The 25,163-nt window shown below is 35.3% G+C and overlaps 1 protein-coding gene across 1 annotated transcript; it reads left to right on the top strand.

Annotated features, from left to right (window-relative positions):
• On the top strand, positions 1-24,491 carry LOC123529966 (gelsolin-like protein 1). The gene is made up of 14 exons (XM_045310607.2): positions 1-121; positions 3,746-3,778; positions 6,475-6,555; positions 6,959-7,032; positions 7,239-7,313; positions 7,930-8,001; positions 8,316-8,446; positions 9,095-9,203; positions 14,199-14,309; positions 15,417-15,503; positions 16,166-16,251; positions 21,105-21,183; positions 21,488-21,583; positions 23,893-24,491. Exons 2-14 carry the CDS (start codon positions 3,772-3,774, stop codon positions 23,986-23,988), a joined length of 1,104 nt encoding a protein of 367 aa, XP_045166542.2. The 5' UTR covers positions 1-121; positions 3,746-3,771; the 3' UTR covers positions 23,989-24,491.
• Positions 24,492-25,163: the final 672 nt, after the last annotated feature.

The following is a 25,163-nucleotide window of genomic DNA, read 5'->3' on the forward strand; positions in this document are numbered from 1 at the left end:
TCGGGTCACGTGCCATACATGGAATTCCGGAAGCGTACCGCCCGCCATCACTCATCAGCTCAACTTCCAAGATCCGGACGGACGTGTATCATCTACAAAATAGAGCCGGACATTAATTGATGTAAGTACACAGAGATAACTATTTTTACATTATATTTCTTGTTAGAATTATGTTCAGTCACTAACTGTTGTGTATTTTCAGTACTAAATGTGTTTCATCATCAATATCACTACACGATTTGCGATTCTCAATGTAGATGTTATCGGTAGCATGCTGCTGGTATATCTGTTCACATGCTGATAAGCCATAATTTGTCAGAACTGCATACCTTTGTACTTGTGTAAATGAATTCACACAGTTCAAGATCTGTTATTCAAGACTGCATGTGCTCTTTCCTTGTTTTATAACTTTTCTCTACTGTCTACTAAAACATATGAGTCATATCACAGGAAAAGCAGGTTCCTTTATTTATATGTGGAATAAAAATGCCTTTCGGTTATGTTTTGATACTGGGTGCTTCATGCGGCTCTTTGGAAAATCGAGCGAAAGCAAATGAAGGTAAAGGGTAAATGATCCTAATCAAAGTAATCAACGCGTACAGGAGAATGTTATTATCATTAAAATAACGATGGTTATTATTCAACTATGCAATATTGTACACAAAAATGCCGCGAGGAAAACGAGAAAACAGGGCCTACACATACAGGATTCAAGCATTTGTATAAGTGAAAATGTTGGGTTGAATAACAAAAATATCATTAAACTCAGCATTATTATTTGTCTTCTGGTAGTCTGGTCTTCGTCACTGGGCCAATACGACCACCCTCGGACAATAACAGGGCCAGTATGAATTCGTCTGATCAATAACATTATAGTATAAACAGATGTGCTCATAGATCTTGGGTAAAACGAAATTAACTCGGACTTTATTTTTGTTAAAAACTCTTTTTGTTAAAGTGGCCTTTTGAACTAAAAGTTTTTCAAAATCTCGTGCCTGTAAAATCTGTATGTCTATATAATGGATTGGTATATCGTATTTATTTTCTTAAGTTAATTCATTGTGTGAAATAATACATTTCATCTCTAAAACTGATAATATCAACATACTTGTTCCGATATTAAATTTTGGCTGAGAAATCAAACAATTTTGTAAGAATTAATGCTTCTTTATGGTGCTTGTTCTTTGTGCATAATCAGCAAAAAGAGAGCCGACAAAGCTTCAGACATTAGATTACCAAAGGGCGATAGTGTGCATGAATAAAAGTAGTTCCTAATGACTCGATCATTTCATCATCTGTAACGAGATAGTTATCCATTGAGCGCTTACTGGTTTCTAAAATATATACCGTGAGATTTATTCTGGGAATGTGAGAAGCAATATCTGACTACTGTAAGAAAGCACATTTTAAAACTGTCGTTATTCCTTCAAGTCTGTATTTAGCAACCCTTAGATGTATGGAAGAAAAATACTGTTAAGCCAGGTGGTTGTCAGGTAAAGGTAACTGTAAATGTTAAAAAATAAAGTAGATATTTGCTGTTGTGTTGTCAGAGTTACATACAGTATTCTTCTGTCGACTTATATCTGGGCTAGGTCGTATTTTAACGATAAAATACAATGTGCAATTAATTTTCTACAAAACTACTCTTATAAACATGATAAGAAAAGAAATTACATTGTTCCAGGTTTTTTTCCTCAGAAATAACGTCTATTCTAGCATATAATATCCTAGGAGTGTTTAATGTTTGCATTCCAGGGTAAATCATTCATAAATGTCTGGCAGTAATAAATGTAAGGAAAGTTTTCAATTATTTTCTCATTTCGTAGCAATATTCACCTTAACATGATAATTAACTGACCATTATCTTTTAGTTTCTGAATCTGCTGTTTCCTGGTGATTGCTTATCAGCAGGATCTTGCATTTAATATACTACATGACTATTAACTGTTATTTTTGAATTTCAACGTATATTCGAAAAAACATACATGTAATTTTTTCATTAAACAACTTCCTAAATAAAACAGTTAACCCTTATCATGCTGGACACGATTGATTCTGCCTTTTGCGACCAGTGTAGATCATGATCAGCCTGCACATCCGTGCAATCTGATCATGATCTACACTGTTCGCCACTCGGTCAGTTTTTTGTTTTTGTTTTTTTTTTGGTAATCATCCTATTTGACAGTTAATGGTTTTGTGCAAATTGAAAGATGAGCCAGTTCATTATAGAAATTCAGCAGGATAAGGGTTAACAAGCGCATCTCTAAGCGAGCCAAGGTTATGGTTCCGTTGGCATGGTAATGTAATTAAAACTCTGCTGCGGGAATACATGTAATATGTATTACCTTTATGTAAATACCACTTTGTGTTTGATATAAAGTATATTTAGAAAGCTGTGTATTACTGGCGTGATATAAATTTATATGCAATCATCAAACCGCTGAAACCGTAATTTGTAAAAATAATAATATAGGTCTATATGTTATATACAACTGATTGAAAAGGGAAAACAGAGTTGGCCTGGCAGATGTTCAAGTACTGTGATACTTAAGCCAACATTATATACGGTATCTTTCTCTTGATTTGCTACATTTATAATAAATTTCAGACGATGTCCCTTTATCTGTTTACATACGTCGCGTTTACCTTTCCCCGTGTTTACGACTTTCTTGTTAGATTCGACCGGTTTCTTTCGGTTCTTTCTTGTGGTTAGTGAAGTCTTTTTTTTTTAAATAAGAAAACTCATTTCAAACTCTACTATTTGTGAGGGTCTTATCAAGCAGTTTGTTAAAAAAAATCTGTATTAATCCTATTTCCTTTGGTTTAAAAAAATATTTATTCAACATAATTGCAATTGTTACAATATTACATATATCAACACTGAGGATTGTATAGGAAGCTATTAGCTTGTTTAGAAACTCTTCCTTAATTTCCTTTGTTGTGAGTTTCGAACGAATTCTGTGTAAAAATATTGTTATTGTTTTCTGTGTTTTCTGTTTGATTGTTTTCCTCTTGTTCTTGTCAAGTAATATCGAACTGCATCTACCAATTTAGTCTGTGTTAAGACCCTAGGTTTTGTTTGCAGGAGAACTGAGGCTATTTAAATTTTATATTATTATGTTCCTTTTCTTATATAATCAGAGCCAAAAAAGATCGGTCAGAATAAACTAAGAAAATGATTTTAAAAAAATAATAAAAAAGATTATCTAGTCGATAGCCAGACTTCTACCTATTGTTATGTTGCACGTTTGGAAGTTCCGATTTTAATTACTTGGTTTTTTAAGAACATTTGGAGGGATTACCATTTGTTGGTTTTTTACTATTTTTGAACAATGCCATGTTCTGCTTCTGTTGTCAAATTCAGCAAGTTTAAAGAGAGTACTATTTCTTATGGTGGCTGATTTGTGCCATTTCGTCTTGTCGCCCCGCGACCCTGCTACGCGAAAACACGAGATTTAAGAAGTTTAAATAGCGGGGGCGCGGTGCGAAAACTCGCTAAGCAGCGGGGATAAGGGACGAAAACCTGCTAATCAGCGGTGGCGCGGGGCGAAAAGAAGAGATTTTAGAATTCAAACGTAGGGGACACGGGGCGAAAAGATGAAATGGCACAAATCAGCCACAGTAATTTCTAGTTTCTGGTGCATTAGGAACTTTCGAACTTTTTATCAAACTTAATTAGTTTCGTGCGCATTCTTCCGTTATAACTGGATCTATAAATCATTGTCCTTGTATTTTATTTTTGCAGAACCTACGCCAGAGAACACCGCAACAATGCCAGGTATGCAACGGTTTTTTTCTTTCTTTACCAACCTCTGGACTTTTTATTCGTTTTATTGAGAAATATTAGTTTTCTTTAATATATTATTATCTGATTTTATCGTATTTTATTTTGTCTTTTATATCATGTTGTCTTAACGTCGTGGGTTGATGACCTGACTTTCAATTACTCCAGGGTGAGAAAAATGTGCAGTCAGACCGAGACTCGAAGCCGGGCCTCGGAGCTCTACCGACTGAGCAACCCGGCCACCTATACATTTTCTCCCTGTTTTGATATCCAAGTCCTATACCGTGACATATTTCCCCACCATTTTGAAAATCGTCCTCGAATTTCAGTGGGTAATTTATAAATCAAGCAACTACAGGCGTCGGAGACTAACCAGTGTAATGCCGTCACGGTCCCTCGTTGGGCGCCAAATTTCACAGGGCGAGAAACATTGACCGAAAAGTTTCACACTGTCTTTATAGCGCTGTATTCGAGGTTGTTACAGACAATAATTCTTTGACATATGTCACCACCTGTGCCAAACTGGACGCAACAGGACATAGATAGCTGGCAGCACGGTCTTATTATAACGTCAAAACGACATACAGATCAGAAAAGAACATTGCAGAAGCAGATGGCCTTCTAGAATAACATGAAAGAACTATTGATTCTAAAACCATTGATTCTAAAATCATTTTAGCAATGTCAATAGCAGCAGCTTTTCCACAATCTGAAACGCAACTTGCTTTCTCTGTCATCTGTCCGGACTCAATACAAACTGTTGACCAAGTTTCATCACAAAAAATTCCATTTGATATCTTAGAATCGAATTCACTGAGTTCAAAAGATTGGATAAAAGCGCAACATGATAACTTAGTCCTATCTCAACTTATCGACCACGGTGGGAAAGGCACTAGCCCGTCAGATAAGCAGGTCGGTGGAAAATTAGTCCAGCGGTCAAATACTTGAGAGATCTGGACAATCAGGGATGGTGTCCTCTGTTGTTTCAGCCAGTACAACCGTCAACATTATAAGCAACAGCTGTTATCGGAGGCAGTCAGAGAAGAAATAATTCAGGCCTTACATGATGATCTAGGCCAACAGGGCCGAGACAGGACGACGTGTCTTTTCAATAAAGATTCTTCTGGTCTGGTATGGACTCCTACATCGAAGACAGTGCGCCGATGGAAATTATGTGTGATGACTTCCTCAGCCTCGCGAGGTCCCTGGATGGGTTTGAGCACATTGTGGTCACATCACCAGGTATGCACAGGCTTAGCCCACCAAACAGCCAAGACGACTGCAAGAGTTTGTTCGATCAATTTATAGTCCACTGTGGTTTTTACATCCAGAATACAAAGTGATCAAGGACTAAAACAAGAACTGTGCAAATAAGGCGACGCACATAAATCTCACACAACGCCATATCACGCAATGGGCAACGGCATGACAGAGAGCTTTAATCAGACCCTGGTCGGACCTCTGGTACATGCGTATAGCGTTACCATACATAAAAGCACTGGTTTCTCTCCATATTTCCTTATGATTAGAAGACATCCTAAATTAGCCATAGATGCTCTACTTGGAATAAACTCACGACATACAGTCCAAATCAAGAAAAGAACACCTTCGAAAGCTAGGCGGCATATTATCCTACGCATATACAAAAGCAAAAGAATCTGCGAAAGACACGGCCAGCATAACCAAACAATCCTTTCACAGTGAATCAAGGGCGGTAACTTTACACCCAGACGATATTGTTCTGGCCAGAAACGTCACCATTAGAAGAAAAGCAAACAGTGCAGACAAATGGGAGTCTGGACCAAATATCACTTTAGAACAACCGAACAAAGATACACCAGTATATGTTATCAAGAAAAAAAATCCAAAACCAAGAAAACAAAAACAGAACACAGAAACCTTTTTTTTCCAGTTGAAACAACAGTAGAAAATGATAGAAATAGCGAAGGAAACAGCAAAACTTCTGAAAAGTACGTCGTACCTCAAATGAGACAGATTAATAGAGAGTCTACGGATAAATATGTCGACAGTATGAGAAGGTCAAAGCGACAAAGATAGATACCAAAGTGACATTTCTAACGACGATTGGATCATGACGTAACAGAAATAGCAGTGATATAGAAAGTGTATTGTAATGACAGTGTGCTACAAAGACAGTATTATGTATATAGAAAAAACATGAATATTGAAAATTATAGCCGATTTATTTTCTGAGTAAATACGTTGTATTTTACCTCTGAAATGAAAGTATATTTACTAACCTGTAAATGTTGACAATATTTTATGTGTGTATGCGTCAAAAGTCTTTGAATACTTACCATGTCTACATGTTATAGAGAGTTCGAGTCAGCTCCATATACTTTCCGAGAAAATCTCATTTTTCTATGAATAGAACATGAGGTTGTTCTGCAATAATATAGTGAGATCATTCAATAGATAGAATCAAATATGACCACCGCGCATGAGTACTGACTGTTTCTTATAATATCATATGGAAATGAATTACTATCATACTATGGTTAGTAACTAGGTCATCCAAGATGGCACCAGTTTGTTTGCCTCCAAAGAGGCGTCTTACTACTCACGAAACTAAGTCTCCTACGAACGTTTATGATTTTACAGTAAAATCTAAAACACTGATCGAATTGGATGAGAAAAAGGTCTTTAAGATCTGTTGACGTATTTTTCAGGTCTAAGAAAAGCAAAGAAATATAACTGGAAAGACAGCAATATGGCGCTGTTCGGTAGTGATCTCGAGAGGCAGGTCAAAAGTGAGTAAAAGTCCGACACGCTGATTTTATGGCACAGCACTGATCGTTTTCTGTCAACTAGAATTTAAAAAAAAAATCGGCAAATACTGTTATGAACTTCTATATGCAATTTTAAGCTTTTAAGCGTATCCTTTGATTATTTTTATCATAATCTGTTTACAGACGCTCAGAATATTGTCTTGCAGAGAATCAGATTACAAATTAGTAGTCTATATAAAATTATTTAAATTTCATAATTAATCATTTCATACGATTAAACATTTTGAGAGAAAACTCTTTTTCTAAGAAGGAAAATTATACAAATTATCCATTTTGATAAAAACTAAAGCAGTAGAGCATAAATATGACCACCGCGAGACATTAAATGTCCATACATGTGTATTATTTATGTACCATTTTGCAGAAGCGGCCGCCCTTGGAGAGCCAGCGTGGAAGAATGCAGGAACGCAGCCAGGGCTTCAGATCTGGAGAATTGTGGTAAGTTAATTCCCCCAACAAAATATGCTTGTCTGCTCTTGAAAAAATCAGTGTATATATCATGAATTCATTTGGGCATCATTTGTCGGCGTGATCAATAGCACATAGAAGGACTATTTTGAAGTTTTGTTAGTTAATGAAGGGACATAATTATAATCTTCAAAATGACCACAAACTGTAGTGTCAATTTTCTTTGCATTTTCTAGAAATTCATAGTCACAGATTGGCCCAAGGAAGACTATGGAAAGTTCTTTAACGGTGATTCTTACATCATCCTAAATGTAAGTACCCACATTTATTATTTAAAGTTATTCATTTGTACTTGCGCACTTATGTACATGTAAATGCTTAAAATTACCAACTGCATTTTAATTTCGATAGACGGATTTCAACTTTTATCATTATTTTTTTTTTTGCAATCAACTGTCGATCGTTTTATTTTTGTAAAATATACTCGCAAGTTTACTGCAGGAGTCCCTGAGGGCATAGTACCCTGTTTTCCTTTGGCGTGGTACCATATTTTTACGAGGGCATGGCCATTCTATACATAAAGCGTGATGTCACTACTTTCCGTCTAACTTTCCGTCTGTGCGTCCGTATGAAAGCACTACCATAGTGTACACAATGGGAGGGGGGCATGGTGCCATTTTTCTCAGTGGGAATAGTGCCCCATTTTGTGGGAATATGGACATTTTTGATGTGTAGGCCTACTAGCGCTAGTGTATTTTATTTCTGTATGGTACATGTAGTAACGACTAATGGGTTATTTTCTTCGCAGTCTTTTCAAAATTTACATTTTAAAATGTTTGAAATATACAATGTATAACAAGTGATATCAGAACTGGTTATACGTTCAAATTGATGCCCAAGTTTTACTGTTAATTTTGTCGCCTTCAGACCTACACAGAAGCTACTTCTGCTGACCTCAAGTATGACGTCCATTTCTGGATTGGTTCGGAGAGCTCACAAGTAAGAAGTTATTACTTACGGTTTTTCTGAGGAGCGTCTGTAATATCACAGCTTAGAACTCCACTTGCTATTTAGTAATTTAATAATTTGTACATGGATGTTTATAATCTGCTAAACTTTGACTTAAAATTTTTGTTTATATGTACTGAATCATTGTTTCAAAATAAGCTACATGTATATACGTTTGATGTGCATTTCAATAGGTTATATTTTATGCATACATGTATAACTTTTTGCGAGCGCATATTTGCTCGTGAAAAGTAAACATTCAACCAAGATAGTGTAATATACAAACAATATTTTGTTGAAAACAGGACGAATACGGCACGGCAGCGTACAAGACTGTCGAGTTGGATACATTCCTGGACGACAAGGCTGTGCAGCACAGGGAAGTTCAGGGATACGAGTCCGAACTCTTCAAGTCCTACTTTACCAAGGGACTTGTGTATGTATTTTTTTTTGTTCCTGAGATTAACCATGACATTTTTTCTACTGTATTTGTGTGGCAATTCCAAAATTCTGATTCCTTAAAACCGATCTTTAATTCAACTTGTACGGTGTTTACCAGGTAGGACCAGAATGCTTACAACTCGGATTCGATTCCCAGCCTAGACCGATATCACAACAGTATTGTTCGTCGCTGAGGATGATGGGGGTGGTTGGGGTGGGGTTTTACTTATATACTGGTACTGTTTCCAACAGTATCAGTATAGACTTGAAATACATGCAAGTTTGGTCGTCCTTGGCGGACAGTCATCGATTACTCACGAAATATTCTAGCTAAAAATGACGAAAAATACTCACAAGCGTACGTACAACCACTAGTAAAGATACAATGGAATCGTTGTAAATTCTGCATGGGGTTGAGAAAAATGAATGCAATTTTGCGTTAATATAAATTTTATTCTTCTAGAAAACGACTTATTCGTAGACTGAAAATTCTGAGATATGTCAACTTGATTAATTCCCCCTTACTTAACTTAAAATCTGGAGTTCTTATTTTTGATCTCCATCTGGTGACTATTGGCTCCTTTGAAAATTTATTGTGTACCTTGTCCCGATACCGCACCAATTTTTCGATTTCTTATTTCAGTACAATGGAGGGCGGCGCTGATACTGGCTTCCGCCACGTGGAACCTACCAAATATAAAACAAGGTTGTTGCAAGTGTTCGGAAAGGGAGCTAACTTGTCAATCAGAGAAGTTAGTATACAGGGCTTTTTAATAATTTTTATTTCTTCTTTTCTTCAAAAATAACAATCACACAAAATATGTGTTCTCAAGTCGATAGATCTACCATTGTGAGAAAACAATTGTTCTTTTTAGCTCACCTGAGCAGTTTTTGTGATCACTCGATGTCCGGCGTCTGTCTGTCGTCTGTCAACATTTAGCTTGTGTATGCGATAGAGGCTGTATTTTTCAACTGATCTTCATGAAATTTGGTCAGAATGATTATTTGATAAAATCTAGGCAGAGTTCGAACGAAAATGGGTTATCTGGGGTCAAAAACTAGGTCACTAGGTCAAATCAAAGAAAAACCTTGTGTATGCGATAGAGGCTGTATTTTTCAATTGATCTTCATGAATTATGGTCGGAACTTCCGATTGCCTTGATGAAATCTAGGCCGAGTTCAAAAATGGTTCATCTGGGGTCAAAAACTAGGTCACTAGATCAAATAAAAGAAAAACCTTGTGTATGCGATAGAGGCTGTATTTTTGAATTGATCTTCATGAATTTTGGTCAGAATGATTACCTTGATGAAATCTATGCCGAGTTTGAAAATGGGTCATCTGGGGTCAAAAACTAGGTCACTAGGTCAAATCAAAGAAAAACCTGGGTATGCGATAGAGGCTGTATTTTTGAATTGATCTTCATGAGTTTTGGTCAGAATGATTGCCTTGATGAAATCAAGGCCGAGTTCAAAAATGGTTTATCTCGGGTCAAAAAGTAGGTCACTAGGTCAAATCAAAGAAAAACCTTATGTATGCGATAGAAGTTGTATTTTTCAATTGATCTTCATGAAATTTTGTCAGAATGATTGCCTTGATAAAATCTAGGTCAAGTTCGAATATGGGTCATCTGGGATCAAAAACTAGGTCACTAGGTCATATCTAAGAAAATACTTGTTTAAACTCAAGAGACCACATTTTTGGTCCAATCTTAATGAAAATTGGCCAAAATATTTGTTTCCATGAAGTCACTAGGTTAAACATGTTTACACTGTTATAGTGTGTTTCTCAGGTGAGCGACCTAGGGCCATCTTGGCCCTCTTGTTATGTTTTCTTTGCAGTTTTGACTATGCGTGAATTCAATCAGTCCAGAAATACAGCAAAACTCCAAAGATGCAAAGGCACTATTAAACTTATATACCATCATCACCTTGTTGATAAGTCAAGAATATGCTTCATACATGTATTTCAGTTACTTCTGTAGTAAAAACAATAGGTGAAGGTGACTTGATGTGGGACGGGATAGACATTGGTATAAACAGTCCTATTTTTCTATGTATTTGCAGGTTCCATTGAGTAAGTGACTTGATGCGGGACGGGATAGACATTGGTATAAACAGTCCTATTTTTCTATGTAATTGCAGGTTCCATTGAGTAAGTGACTTGATGCGGGACGGGATAGATATTGGTATAACAGTCCTATTTTTCTATGTAATTGCAGGTTCCATTGAGTAAGTGACTTGATGCGGGACGGGATAGACATTGGTATAAACAGTCCTATTTTTTCTATGTAATTGCAGGTTCCATTGAGTAAGTGACTTGATGCGGACGGGATAGATATTGGTATAACAGTCCTATTTTTCTATGTAATTGCAGGTTCCATTGAGTAAGTGACTTGATGCGGGACGGGATAGACATTGGTATAAACAGTCCTATTTTTCTATGTAATTGCAGGTTCCATTGAGTAAGTGACTTGATGCGGGACGGGATAGACATTGGTATAACAGTCCTATTTTTCTATGTAATTGCAGGTTCCATCGAGTAAGTGACTTGATGCGGGACGGGGTAGATATTGGTATAACAGTCCTATTTTTCTATGTAATTGCAGGTTCCATCGAGTAAGTGACTTGATGCGGGACGGGATAGATATTGGTATAACAGTCCTATTTTTCTATGTAATTGCAGGTTCCATCGAGTAAGTGACTTGATGCGGGACGGGATAGATATTGGTATAACAGTCCTATTTTTAGCTCACCTGTCACAAAGTGACAAGGTGAGCTTTTGTGATCGCGTGGCGTCCGTCGTCCGTCGTCCGTCCGTCCGTCCGTCCGTCCGTCCGTAAACTTTTGCTTGTGACCACTCTAGAGGTCACATTTTTCATGGGATCTTTATGAAAGTTGGTCAGAATGTTCACCTTGATGATATCTAGGTCAAGTTCGAAACTGGGTCACATGCCATCAAAAACTAGGTCAGTAGGTCTAAAAATAGAAAAACCTTGTGACCTCTCTAGAGGCCATAAATTTCATGAGATCTTCATGAAAATTGGTCAGAATGTTCACCTTGATGATATCTAGGTCAAGTTTGAAACTGGGTCACGTGCCATCAAAAACTAGGTCAGTAGGTCTAAAAATAAAAAAACCTTGTGACCTCTCTAGAGGCCATATTTTTCATAAGATCTTTATGAAAATTGGTCAGAACGTTCACCTTGATGATATCTAGGTCAAGTTCGAAACTGGGTCACGTGCCTTCAAAAACTAGGTCAGTAGGTCAAATAATAGAAAAACCTTGTGACCTCTCTAAAGGCCATATTTTTCATTGGATCTGTATGAAAGTTGGTCTGATTGTTCACCTTGATGATATCTAGGTCAAGTTCGAAACTGGGTCACGTGCGGTTAAAAACTAGGTCAGTAGGTCTAAAAATAGAAAAACCTTGTGACCTCTCTAGAGGCCATATTTTTCATGGGATCTGTATGAAAGTTGGTCTGAATGTTCATCTTGATGATATCTAGATCAAATTTGAAAGTGGGTCACGTGCCATCAAAAACTAGGTCAATAGGTCAAATAATAGAAAAATCTTGTGACCTCTCTAAAGGCCATACTTTTCATGAGATCTGTATGAAAGTTGGTCTGAATGTTCATCTTAATGATATCTAGGTCAAGTTCGAAACAGGGTCATGTGCGGTCAAAAACTAGGTCAGTAGGTCTAAAAATAAAAAAACCTTGTGACCTCTCTAGAGGCCATACTTTTGAATGGATCTCCATAAAAATTGGTCAGAATGTTCATCTTGATTATATCTAGGTCAAGTTCGAAAGTGGGTCACGTGCCATCAAAAAGTAGGTCAGTAGGTCAAATAATGAAAAAACGTTGTGACCTCTGTAGAGGCCATATTTTTCATGGGATCTGTATGAAAGTTGGTCTGAATGTTTATCTTGATGATATATAGGTCAAGTTTGAAACTGGGTCAACTGCGATCAAAAACTAGGTCAGTAGGTCTTGAAATAGAAAAACCTTGTGACCTCTCTAGAGGCCATACCCTTGAATGGATCTTCATGAAAATCGGTCAGAATGTTCACCTTGATGATATCTAGGTCAAGTTTGAAACTGGGTCACATGCCATAAAAAACTAGGTCAGTAGGTCAAATAATAAAAAAACCTTGTGACCTCTCTAGAGGCCATACTTTTCATGGGATCTGTATGAAAGTTGGTCTGAATGTTCATCTTGATGATATCTAGATCAAGTTTGAAACTGGGTCAACTGCGGTCAAAATCTAGGTCAGTAGGTCTAAAATTAGAAAAATCTTTTGACCTCTCTAGAGGCCATATTTTTCAATGAATCTTCATGAAAATTGATTTGAATATTCACCTTGATGATATCTAGGTCACTTTCGAAACTGGGTCACGTGCGGTCAAAAACTAGGCCAGTAGGTATAAAAATAGAAAAACCTTGTGACCTCTCTAGAGGCCATATTTTTCATGAGATCTTCATGAAAATTAGTGAGAATATTCACCTTGATGATATCTAGTTAAAGTTCTAAAAAGGGTCACGTACCTTCGAAAACTAGGTCAATAGGTCAAATAATAGAAAAACCTTGTGACCTGTCTAGAGACCATATTTTTCAATGGATCTTCATGAAAATTGGTCAGAATTTTTATCTTGATGATATCTAGGTCAAGTTCAAAACTGGGTCACATGAGCTCAAAAACTAGGTCACTATGTCAAATAATAGAAAAAAAACGACGTCATACTCAAAACTGGGTCATGTGGGAAGAGGTGAGCGATTCAGGACCATCATGGTCCTCTTGTTCTATGTAATTGCAGGTTCCATCGAGTAAGTGACTTGATGCGGGACGGGATAGACATTGGTATAAACAGTCCTATTTTTCTATGTAATTGCAGGTTCCATCGAGTAAGTGACTTGATGCGGGACGGGATAGACATTGGTATAAACAGTCCTATTTTTCTATGTAATTGCAGGTTCCATCGAGTCAGTGACTTGATGCGGGACGGGATAGACATTGGTATAAACAGTCCTATTTTTCTATGTAATTGCAGGTTCCATTGAGTCAGTGACTTGATGCGGGACGGGATAGACATTGGTATAACAGTCCTATTTTTCTATGTAATTGCAGGTTCCATGGAGTAAGTGAATTGATGCGGGACGGGATAGACATTGGTATAACAGTCCTATTTTTCTATGTAATTGCAGGTTCCATTGAGTGAGTGACTTGATGCGGGACGGGATAGATATTGGTATAACAGTCCTATTTTTCTATGTAATTGCAGGTTCCATTGAGTAAGTGACTTGATGCGGGACGGGATAGACATTGGTATAAACAGTCCTATTTTTCTATGTAATTGCAGGTTCCATCGAGTAAGTGACTTGATGCGGGACGGGATAGTCATTGGTATAACAGTCCTATTTTTCTATGTAATTGCAGGTTCCATCGAGTAAGTGACTTGATGCGGGACGGGATAGACATTGGTATAACAGTCCTATTTTTCTATGTAATTGCAGGTTCCATCGAGTAAGTGACTTGATGCGGGACTGGATAGACATTGGTATAAACAGTCCTATTTTTCTATGTAATTGCAGGTTCCATTGAGTAAGTGACTTGATGCGGGACGGGATAGACACTGGTATAACAGTCCTATTTTTCTATGTAATTGCAGGTTCCATTGAGTAAGTGACTTGATGCGGGACGGGATAGATATTGGTATAACAGTCCTATTTTTCTATGTAATTGCAGGTTCCATTGAGTAAGAAGAGTCTTAATTCCGACGACGTCTTTATTCTGGATGCTGGCACAACCGTGTGGCAATACAATGGCAACAGTGCTAGTCCTTTTGAGAAAGCCAGGGTATAAATTATGTACTTTCCTTTGCAAAACAGACATTTCTAAGTAAACGTCTGCCAACATGATTGCCATCTTATTATATATGATAATAGCTTACACATGACTCGATTCTGCGTACTAGTAAACCTGAGTCTCCAAGGTTTGATACCAGTCTCAAAACTCAAGAATATGATTGGTTTTAGTTCAGTAGTATGGAACGCCAGAGCTGTCTTATGTTAGATGAATAATTATGAGATATCTTCTTTATTAAGAGTAGTAACTTATCAAGATCCTGTTATGTCTTATTAATTTCTGTGTTATCATGTTTACTTCGAATGCTATCGTGTCTTAACGTATGTACTATTTAGTCAGAGTGACATATTATTTTGTTAAAATGAACATCCTATTTTCTTAAAGCAACACGCTATCATGTCCAGTGAACATACTATCTTCTCAGAGTGACGTACTATTTTGTTAAACGACCATCCTATTTTCCCAAAGTAACATGCTTGTACAGGAAGGTCTGACTAAGCATGTACTTGAACCCTTGACTTCCAGCTTGTGTGTAGGGCTGGGACGATTTCAAAATTTTGAAACCTGTTAATCATTTGTTTGAAATCGAATCGAACCGGTTAATCGGCCGCCATATTGAAAATGCTGTTTTCTTTCCTGACGACCGTATCAAGGTACTTCCAGTAGCTGACTTCATTAGGAACTTACCGACTTGATCGTTTGCAAGCAGTGTGACATTTAATAAGTCATATTTTGGTGTATTTGTTTTTCAAATATATCATGACATGCAAATCTGAGACTATTGATTATGTTCAGTTGATGTGTTTTTGCGGAAATATACTGTGGATCTATGTGCTGGTTAAAGAAATGTATAAAGATAAAGTACGACTCGTGATGTTTATTACCGGTTTTGCAAAAAATTGAAACCGGTTTCACATAGTAATCGAATCAGATCCGATTAACCAAGTAATTGTCCCAGGCCTACTTGTGTGACCTTATCTGGTGCAGCAGTGTTACTGGGAAAGGGAAATATCACTGATCACTGATCTTCATCATTGTGGTGAACAGCCGTTATAAAGTATAGGTATTTATGTTGTCATAATTCATTGTTTATTTTAGTCTATGGAATTCCTGCAGAATATTGAAGGAGAAAGGGCTGGCCATGCCAAGGGAGAAGTTATTGATGAACACAGTATCAGCGAGGGTGTATGTATAAAACAGTTAAACAAAGATGATGAGCACTTTTGTTTTCATTTACAAAATACACTTTACCATTGCTAATGTATAATGGAAACTCCGTAATGCTTAAAATATTATATTAAAAAGATAAAGATGCTGTCCAGATAGAGAAAGTGCAAAGTTATTGTTCAGAAATGCTGTACATGAACTCATAAACAAGTTTTATAAAGGGAGGTAATAAAAAACAATAATACAATAATACTTTATCTGAATTAAGTTAATCATACATTTCAAATGTATCGCAAATTAAATGAAATAGGAATTAACATGAAATAAATGTATTTCTTGTTCAAATTAAAAATGTGGCAGCCATATTATAAACAAAGCTATTGATGTTCGATAAGTATGATATAAAAATATGTTACAAATATGAGCCGTGCCATGAGAAAACCAACATAGTGGGTGTGCGACCAGCATGGATCCAGACCAGCCTGCGCATCCGCGCAGTCTGGTCAGGCTCCATGCTGTTCGCTTTTAAAGCCTACTGCAATTAGAGAAACCATTAGCGAACAGCATGGATCCTGACCAGACTGCGCGGATGCGCAGGCTGGTCTGGATCCATGCTGGTCGCAAACCCACTATGTTGATTTTCTCATGGCACGGCTCATATGTTTTGCTCCTTTATTCAGCATGAATTCTTCAAGTTACTTGAAGCTGACGAGTCTGGAAGTGAAGAAGAGGAATGTGAAATACCAGATGAGAAAAAACTGTTCTGGTAATTACTTTTTGTCTTCTCAAAAGTACAAAAGCATGTTTAAAGGTGGTCAGTCACATTAATATAACAAAGTTTAATTACCTCCCTTTAATTTGAAAATGTTTTAAAAGCAGAGTATTTCTTTTGTCATCAGAATATCTTTTAGTTTTATATTTGAATTTGACAGGTATAAGCTGAACAAAAGACAAGTTTTAAAATTACTCATAGCTTCCCAATTCATTTATTTCCAATCTATTTTGGGTGTGCAATCAAAATAAGCAAAGGGAGGTAATGATAATTTTACAAACTAAATTTCAGCTAAATATATAATTGTCAATGCATTTTTGTCACAATCACAATAGATATTTCTTATATTCGTATCATTGCTATTGCTAATTATGGTTAACAAATTTATATTTATACTAAAATAACTTTATCTGGGTTGGGCATCCAGGATTTTAGGAATAACTCCAATGAAAATTTAACATGTATTAAGCAATCAGTGAACAATATTAAGTATAAATATTTAGTTGTTTAAGTTTGAAGCAAATTCATTGCTTGAGTTAAATCTGATTAACCACCTTCAAACATAGTTTTTTTGTATAATTTTTGATTGATCACTCAACTGATTTTTTGCTGTTTGAACACGCAAAATAATTGTTAAGTATGACTAATATGTGTATTTTATTTTGCAAATTTTCAGTGTAAGGTAAGTGAATCTGTGTATTTTAGCTGCTTATACTACACATGCTGCTGAGTTAATGTTACTGTCACCCTGCAGTCATTCTAGCCTGTAATATTGTCAAATAATGTGTTTTGAGATCTACCAACATTCTTCATGACTTTATATTTTGAAAACAAGAAAGATTATTTTCATTTTTTTTAATAAAAGAAGAAAAAGAAGCCTGTAGTCCTACATTCACCATTTGATCTTAAACACATATGAGCCGTGCCATGAGAAAACCAACATAGTGGGTTTGCGACCAGCATGGATCCAGACCAGCCTGCGCATCCGCGCAGTCTGGTCAGGCTCCATGCTGTTCGCTTTTAAAGCCTACTGGAATTGGAGAAACTTTTAGCGAACAGCATGGATCCTGACCAGACTGCGCGGATGCGCAGGCTGGTCTGGATCCATGCTGGTCGCATACCCACTATGTTGGTTTTCTCATGGCACGGCTCATATATAGAACAAATAAAATATGAGCCTGTATACAACTTAAGACTCAATTTTTAACTTACTATTTTTGTTGCATAAACCTTGAAAGTTTTCAAGACGAAAAAATCAACATTGATTTAGAATGTGAATGAATATGGGCTTATATTCCGAGGGTTGAATGCAATACTGTCGTATGTCCTTCTTTATTTAATAGGAGTTACTACAGTATTGTGTTCAACCCTCGAATATTATTTTGCTTGTTGATAGATACCATATGTATAAAGACAAAGTGCTATTTGATGTTGAAAATATATGCACCACAAAAATGCTTTGTTTTATTTTCTAACAATGTTGCTTTTGTTTTGTACAGAATTCAGTAGTTATTCTTTTATTTCAGAAGTGTTCATTATAATATTATAATAAGTGAAAATATTTTTTTATCACATGTTTGATGTCGTGGGAATGAAATAAGCTAATAGTACATAATTTTCGTCTTTTATTGTAATTTGTAATAGTGTAATAAAGTGTTTTAAGTATAAGAGGCGTAACTTGGTTGAATTTTTTGATTTGGTCTGTAATAGGTAAAGAATGAATAAACTTTGAAATTTCAGTAGGAAAAGCTAATATGTGATGAAGAAAAATATTACATTGGTGTCTTCCCACATTGAATTCATTTAACTCATTGAATAAAATTGGTAAAATACTCTGCAGAGCCTCACATTTTATTATTTTATTCAACTTGTTGAATAAATTCAATATGAAAAGACACTCATGTAATATCCTCTAGTTGATAATGATAATAATGTTTATTTCAATGTTGTAATATATGATAATATTTTTTTCCTGCTTCTATTTATTGTTCACACTAATCTATTCATTCAAAATGAAAGTTTGCGATTTAACTATATCTTACTGAATGACTGATAATATTTTCCTCTTGCAAAATAAAGCCTCTCTTAAATACCTGCATGTGATAACAGTCAGAAGAACTACTATTTTCTATGCAAAAATTACAATACGTAACATGTTTTAATCAGCATTTATAGTCCGTCACTTCTTGCAAGAGGAGACTACCTTGTTTTGAACGTCTATCTTTGGGCAATTAAAAAACGCAAAAAAAAGTATGGGGTTGACCATAATGCAATAAATCCATGGTCACATGACTGAAACACGTGATGAAAACTCTTATGTTGCCTAGGTAGACATCATGAAATTCCTTTTACACAACGGCTTTGACATTAACTTGGAAGCATATAGGCTGAACACCACTAAATCTAGCTGTTCTTTATTTCATATAAAATCTACTCACTTCATAACGGTTTTTCGACATTTTCTAGCATATCAGATTTTCAGAGACTTATATTCCCATAAAGAACTAGATCGCTACTTTAGAAAAACAAAAAGAAAAGGGGGTGTTAACTTTTATATAAGAAAACTACAGTTCATTAAATACAACCCGCTGAATTTACTACTTTTCGCTTCTTTCAATTTCTCTTTTCGTGACATTAATTTCTTACGCCGCCATTTTTATCTAGCATGCGATAGAACATGCCGATTTCAGTAGAATGCAAAGTGATACATACTGAAACGCGGTAGGGTAAAAGTAATCATGTTGCTGCCGAGAAAATGCACTAGGAAAGGAAAAAAGATTAGTACTATTTATATTTGGACTACTTGTGACTAGACCTGCGGAGGCTTACATTCTATTTGGTAGTGATGAGCCTATAGCATAGCTTAAAGGGAATTCCTATAGTTTTTTATGCGCATCTTTTTGCGCTGCCGACGATTTCTATGGAAAACTGAACTGATGTCAACATTTGTTGAAACATGGGACAGACAATCTTAAATATCAGGAATCTTGAATGAAATAACATTTTTGATAAGTTTTATCAGTAATCAAATGTCGATACTGGTTTATCTTGTATTGACAAGTATCATGCCTGACAGGTATCTTGCTATTTTTGTGGTTGTGTTTTCACATCGCATTTTAATACAAAGACAGTGTTGTTCATATAATGTAAGATAATTGACTTAGTACTGATAAGACAGTATCACCTTTCAGATTATTTAGTATTCAATTATAGAAAGAATTAAGAATTTTTTAAAAAAAATTTTTAACTTTTAGCAGACATACATGTAATCAATTTGGCCAGGTTCGCGCCATTTCCGTCCGAACAGGTGTTGTAAATTAGCCTGGTGACCCATACATTTTTAGCCATTTTTACGCTCACAATACAATAATCTATATACAAGAAAAACAGGAAGAAATTATATGAAAGAGTTTTTTCAAAATTAAAAAAATATTCTTCACTATGGGTATTTTTCATAGAAAAAAGTTCACAAAAGTAAATATGAAACAATATTTTTTTTTCATTTGTACCCATTATTGTAAGGATAGAGTATTACAAATATGACTATGATATCAAATAAGTATATAATAAAATCTGATAAAGAACAAAACCGTATTGTGCTGTCTTGATGTATATTTTGGTTGGTATTTATAAAAAAGTACAAAATTATGAAAATGTTGAAAAATCACTGGCAGTTTCAGCAACAGTGGGTGTGTTCAAAACAATTTTTCACAAAAACTAGCCTGGTGACCTATTGTTTTTATTTGTTCATTGTGATTTCAGCACAACATTTCCAATCATATATGTGAATTTAAAAAAATTCTATGAAAGGAAAAAAACTAGGAATTCTCTTTAAAATCATCCAAAAGTGGGGGAAATGGCACTATATATGGACTTGGACTATATTCGAGTTGGTCACAGAAGCGTATCAGGCAAATTACTATGTTCGTACTTAAGCAAAGTTTAAAAAACACAATAAAAGCTAAAAGTGAAAAAATATAAACAATTAAACTACCGGTAGTTTTAAATGAGCAGGATTACTTATTAGAATTTTTCTTGCTGCCAATATTGTCATCTAATCTCAGAATATTTCTATTTTTATTTCCTTATGAGAAAATTAAAAAATACATTTTAGTACATTAATTTACAGTAGTAAGTCTAAAAGTTTCTATCCAACTGTATTCAGGTTAAATATATAAAAATACTGTATCATACCTTTGCTTCTCAATTGCTTCTCAATAATAAATAATATTATAATAAAAAAAAATTAAAAAAAAAGAGTTTTGCTTTACATGAAGAGCTCTCTGGGGAGGTTAATTGTATCTTTTTACGAGAGCTAATATCTTAGTCTTTATGCAGTCATGATTATTCAGCATAATAATTACTGATTTTTCTGAGAAATTTATTAAATTGACAGTTTATGATGTGCATACATGCCATATTTTCAGACGGTCAATAAGGGAGATTTGTCTCAACCGGGCTTTTTTTAAGGGAGATTTGGGTAAAAATAAGGGAGATTTTATTTGCTCATTTTTTACGCGTTAAATAGCCGTTTTCATGAAAAAATCATCAAATATTCTATATTGAATTGATGAGTGGCCTCTTCAGGACTGTTGGAAATATGATCTTTTTATTGTTACTAATTTTTATTCTGACCTGATTAGTCTATGTCTTCCCATGGATTGGAGGCCAAACCAATTTTTTTTTCTTTGGTTTATACTGCATAAGTTGGAAAAGTAATTTAGAACTAGGCAGTTGCAAAAAAAGCTCTGACACAGTCACACAGAATATATATGCTAAGGTGTTTTGCTAAAACTGGAATAATGGCCAAATATTACATTTCTACTGATGATTGTGATGTTTTTCAGTGTGTCAGATGACTCAGGACAGATAAAATTCAGCGAGGTGAAATCAGGAAAAATAGACCAGAGTGACCTTGGAAGTGATGTAAGTTGTAAAACATGACCAATCATAGAACTACCATTTTTGTTAAATCAGTGAATCTAAACAGAAGAATTTTTTCATATCGGTAAATCAAGTCAGCCATAGTCAAATCAAATAAAAATTATTCATATTTAGGGTATAACTTATTTTATTTTGTCCAACTGCATTCCTTATGACTTTATTAAGTTTTCAATATTCTACATGTAAACTGGGATATTATTCCAAGATGTACATGATTCTATAAAATAATTAATTATGGAAGAAAAGAATATGCATTAATGACTGAAGCCATCTTATATTGCTGTAGGACGTGTTCCTGTTTGATTCCTGTGAGCAGATCTTTGTTTGGATTGGTAAGAATGCTTCACCAGCTGAGAAGAGGAACGGAATGACATATGCCCATGTGTGTATTTTATCATCTGCAGTTTTTTGTTTTGAATTTTCAGTTACATAAAAAACAAATTAAAAACATGTTTTAAAGGTGTTTTTTTATACAGGATGTTCAAATACTATCATTAATTTGGTATTTGGATGTATTTATGATATTTTGATTAAATATAACACGATACTCTTATATAAAAACAAGAGCTGTAGGGTATTTTGATACAGATGTAAACAGAATATTCTGCTGTTGATATTTGTAGGGTATTTTGATACAGATGTAAACAGAATATTCTGCTGTTGATATTTGTAGGGTATTGTGATACAGATGTAAACAGGATATTCTGATGTTGATGTTTGTAGGATGTTTTGATACAGATGTAAACAGGATATTTTGATGTCAATTTCTGTAGGGTATTTAGATACAGATGTAAACAGAATGTTCTGATGTTGATATTTGTAGGGTATTTTGATACAGATGTAAACAGGATGTTCTGATGTTGATATTTGTAGGGTATTTTGATACAGATGTAAACTGGATGTTCTGATGTTGATATTTGTAGGGTATTTTCATACAGATGTAAACAGGAGATTCTGATGTTGATGTTTGTAGGATGTTTTGATACAGATGTAAACAGGATATTCTGTCAATGTTTGTAGGGTATTTTGATACAGATGTAAACAGGATATTCTGATGTTGATATTTGTAGGGTATTTTGATACAGATGTAAACAGGATGTTCTGATGTTGATATTTGTAGGGTATTTTGATACAGATGTAAACAGGAGATTCTGATGTTGATGTTTGTAGGATGTTTTGATACAGATGTAAACAGGATATTCTGTCAATGTTTGTAGGGTATTTTGATACAGATGTAAACAGGATATTCTGATGTTGATGTTTGTAGGATGTTTTGATACAGATGTAAACAGGATATTCTGTCAGTGTTTGTAGGGTATTTTGATACAGATGTAAACAGGATATTCTGATGTCGATGTTTGCAGGGTATTTTGATACAGATGTAAACAGGATATTCTGATGTCGATGTTTGCAGGGTATTTTGATACATATGTAAACAGAATGTTCTGATGTTGATATTTGTAGGGTATTTAGATACAGATGTAAACAGGATATTCTGATGTCAATGTTTATAGGATATTTTGATACAGATGTAAACAGGATATTCTGATATTTGTAGGGTGTTTTCATACAGATGTAAACAGGATATTCTTATGTTGATGTCTGTACAGTATTTTCATACAGATGTAAACAGGATATTCTGATGTTGATTTCTGTAGGGTATTTTCATACAGATGTTAACAGGATATTCTTATGTTGATGTCTGTAAAGTATTTTCTTACAGATGTAAACAGGATATTCTGATGTTGATTTCTGTAGGGTATTTTGATACAGATGTAAACAGGATATTCTGATGTCAATGTTTGCAGGAAATTTTGATACAGAGGTAAACAGGATATTCTGATGTCGATGTTTGCAGGATATTTTGATACAGATGTAAACAGGATATTCTGATGTTGATTTCTGTAGGGTATTTTGATACAGATGTAAACAGGATATTCTGATGTCAATGTTTATAGGATATTTTGATACAAATGTAAACAGGATATTCTGATGTTGATTTCTGTAGGGTATTTTGATACAGATGTAAACAGGATATTCTGATGTTAATGTTTATAGGATATTTTGATACAGATGTAAACAGGATATTCTGATGTTTGTAGGGTATTTTCATACAGATGTAAACAGGATATTCTTATGTCGATCTCTGTAAGGTATTTTCATACAGATGTAAACAGGATATTCTGATGTCGATTTCTGTAGGGTATTTTGATACAGATGTAAACAGGATATTCTGATGTTGATTTCTGTAGGATATTTTTGATTTTTGTTTGTTTTGGGTTTAACGCCGTTTTTCAACAGTATTTTAGTCATATAAGGGTAGGCAGTTAACCTAACCAGTGTTCCTGGATTCTGTACCAATACAAACCTGTTCTCCGCAAGTAACTGCCAACTTCTCCACATGAATCAGAGGTGGAGAACTTAAGATTTCAGACACAATGTAGTTTATCAAATAGTCACGAAGAAAATACGCCCCGCCCGAGGATCGAACTCATGACCCTGAGATCCGTAGACCAATGTTGTTGGGTATTTTGATAGATAATAGAGGTTGTTGGGTATTTTGATAGATAATAGATGTAAACAGGATATTCTGATGTTGATGTTTGTAGGATATTTTGATATAGATGTAAATAGGATATTTTGATATAAATGATTACAGGGTGTATAAGAATATCAAATTATGTTTTTCAGAACCACTGCATGAAGACAAATCGTCCATTTTTGCCTATTCACGTAGTGAAGGAGGGTCGTAACTATGCTAGTCTGGACATTGCCCTGTCTGCTTAAATATTCTACAGGATTTATACAAGGAATGCCTGTCATGTATAGCTTCTAGACAATCACTTTAGGCACTTGTGCACACAGACATTATCATGAAGTAACTGTATATGTCAACAACATGGTGAAATATGCCCAAGTTCTTTTGTCTTCCAGTTTCTTATAATTAGCTTGCATATTAGCAAATCGTGTACATTATTATTTCTTTTTGATAAAAGCTTATATTTAAGAAAACCGTGGGAAGTTTATTTTTCAAAATTGAAATGGTATTAAATTATGTGTTGTGGAAAGGGGGGCGTCCTCTGTTCTGTATATTCTTTTTTTTTAAATTTCCTATGCTATTTTATTTATTTATAGACATTAATATAAGTAATTGGATACCCAGCTTAAGTTTGCTATTTAAGGACCAAAATATTGTTCTACTTCGTAAAAGCGTACTTGGTGATATTATACTTGTGTATTTATTTTGTTTCTATTAATCTTTCTCTTTCTAATAAAATGTTGTGAAGAAATGTGTTCACTAAGCTTATATATAAAAACAATTAATCTTAGTTATAATGGAAAGTTGTAACTGATCAAATGAGCCGTGCCATGAGAAAACCAACATAGTGGGTTTGCGACCAGCATGGATCCAGACCAGCCTGCGAATCCGTGCAGTCTGGTCAGGATCCATGCTGTTCGCTAACAGTTTCTCCAATTCCAATAGACTTTAAAAGCGAACAGCATGGATCCTGACCAGACTGCGTGGATGCGCAGGCTGGTCTGGATCCATGCTGGTCGCAAACCCACTATGTTGGTTTTCACATGGCACGGCTCAAATGAGCTTCTTAAGTGGCCCAAGGTCTAAACAAACTATCATCTGAGCATAAATTTGAATTTGACCAATGGTGCAGGCTTAGACTGGTCTCTAAATTTTACCCTGCTAAATATCTGAAATGGACTGGTCCATCTTTCAATTTGAACAGTACCATTAACTGTTATAAGGGGTGCTTACCAAAAAGATACTGACTGAATGGCAAACAGTGCAGACCATGTTAAAACTGCACGCATGTGCAGGCTGGTCTTGGTCTGCACAGGTCGCAAAGGCAGAATCACTTGCCGCCAGCAGGCTAAGGGCTTATCAATGTTTCACACTTTAGAACCAGTCCCCAAGGTTATAAACTGTTCTAAGTCTCAGCCTCAGA

Source organism: Mercenaria mercenaria, chromosome 13, assembly GCF_021730395.1.
Source record: "Mercenaria mercenaria strain notata chromosome 13, MADL_Memer_1, whole genome shotgun sequence".
NCBI lineage: Eukaryota > Metazoa > Mollusca > Bivalvia > Venerida > Veneridae > Mercenaria > Mercenaria mercenaria.

Excerpts from the sequence above, each read along its gene's own strand:
- LOC123529966 (XM_045310607.2), top strand. Across the intron at positions 8,002-8,315 it reads TTGGTTCGGAGAGCTCACAA|GACGAATACGGCACGGCAGC; the intron begins GTAAGAAGTTAT and ends TGTTGAAAACAG. Across the intron at positions 14,310-15,416 it reads GTCCTTTTGAGAAAGCCAGG|TCTATGGAATTCCTGCAGAA; the intron begins GTATAAATTATG and ends TGTTTATTTTAG.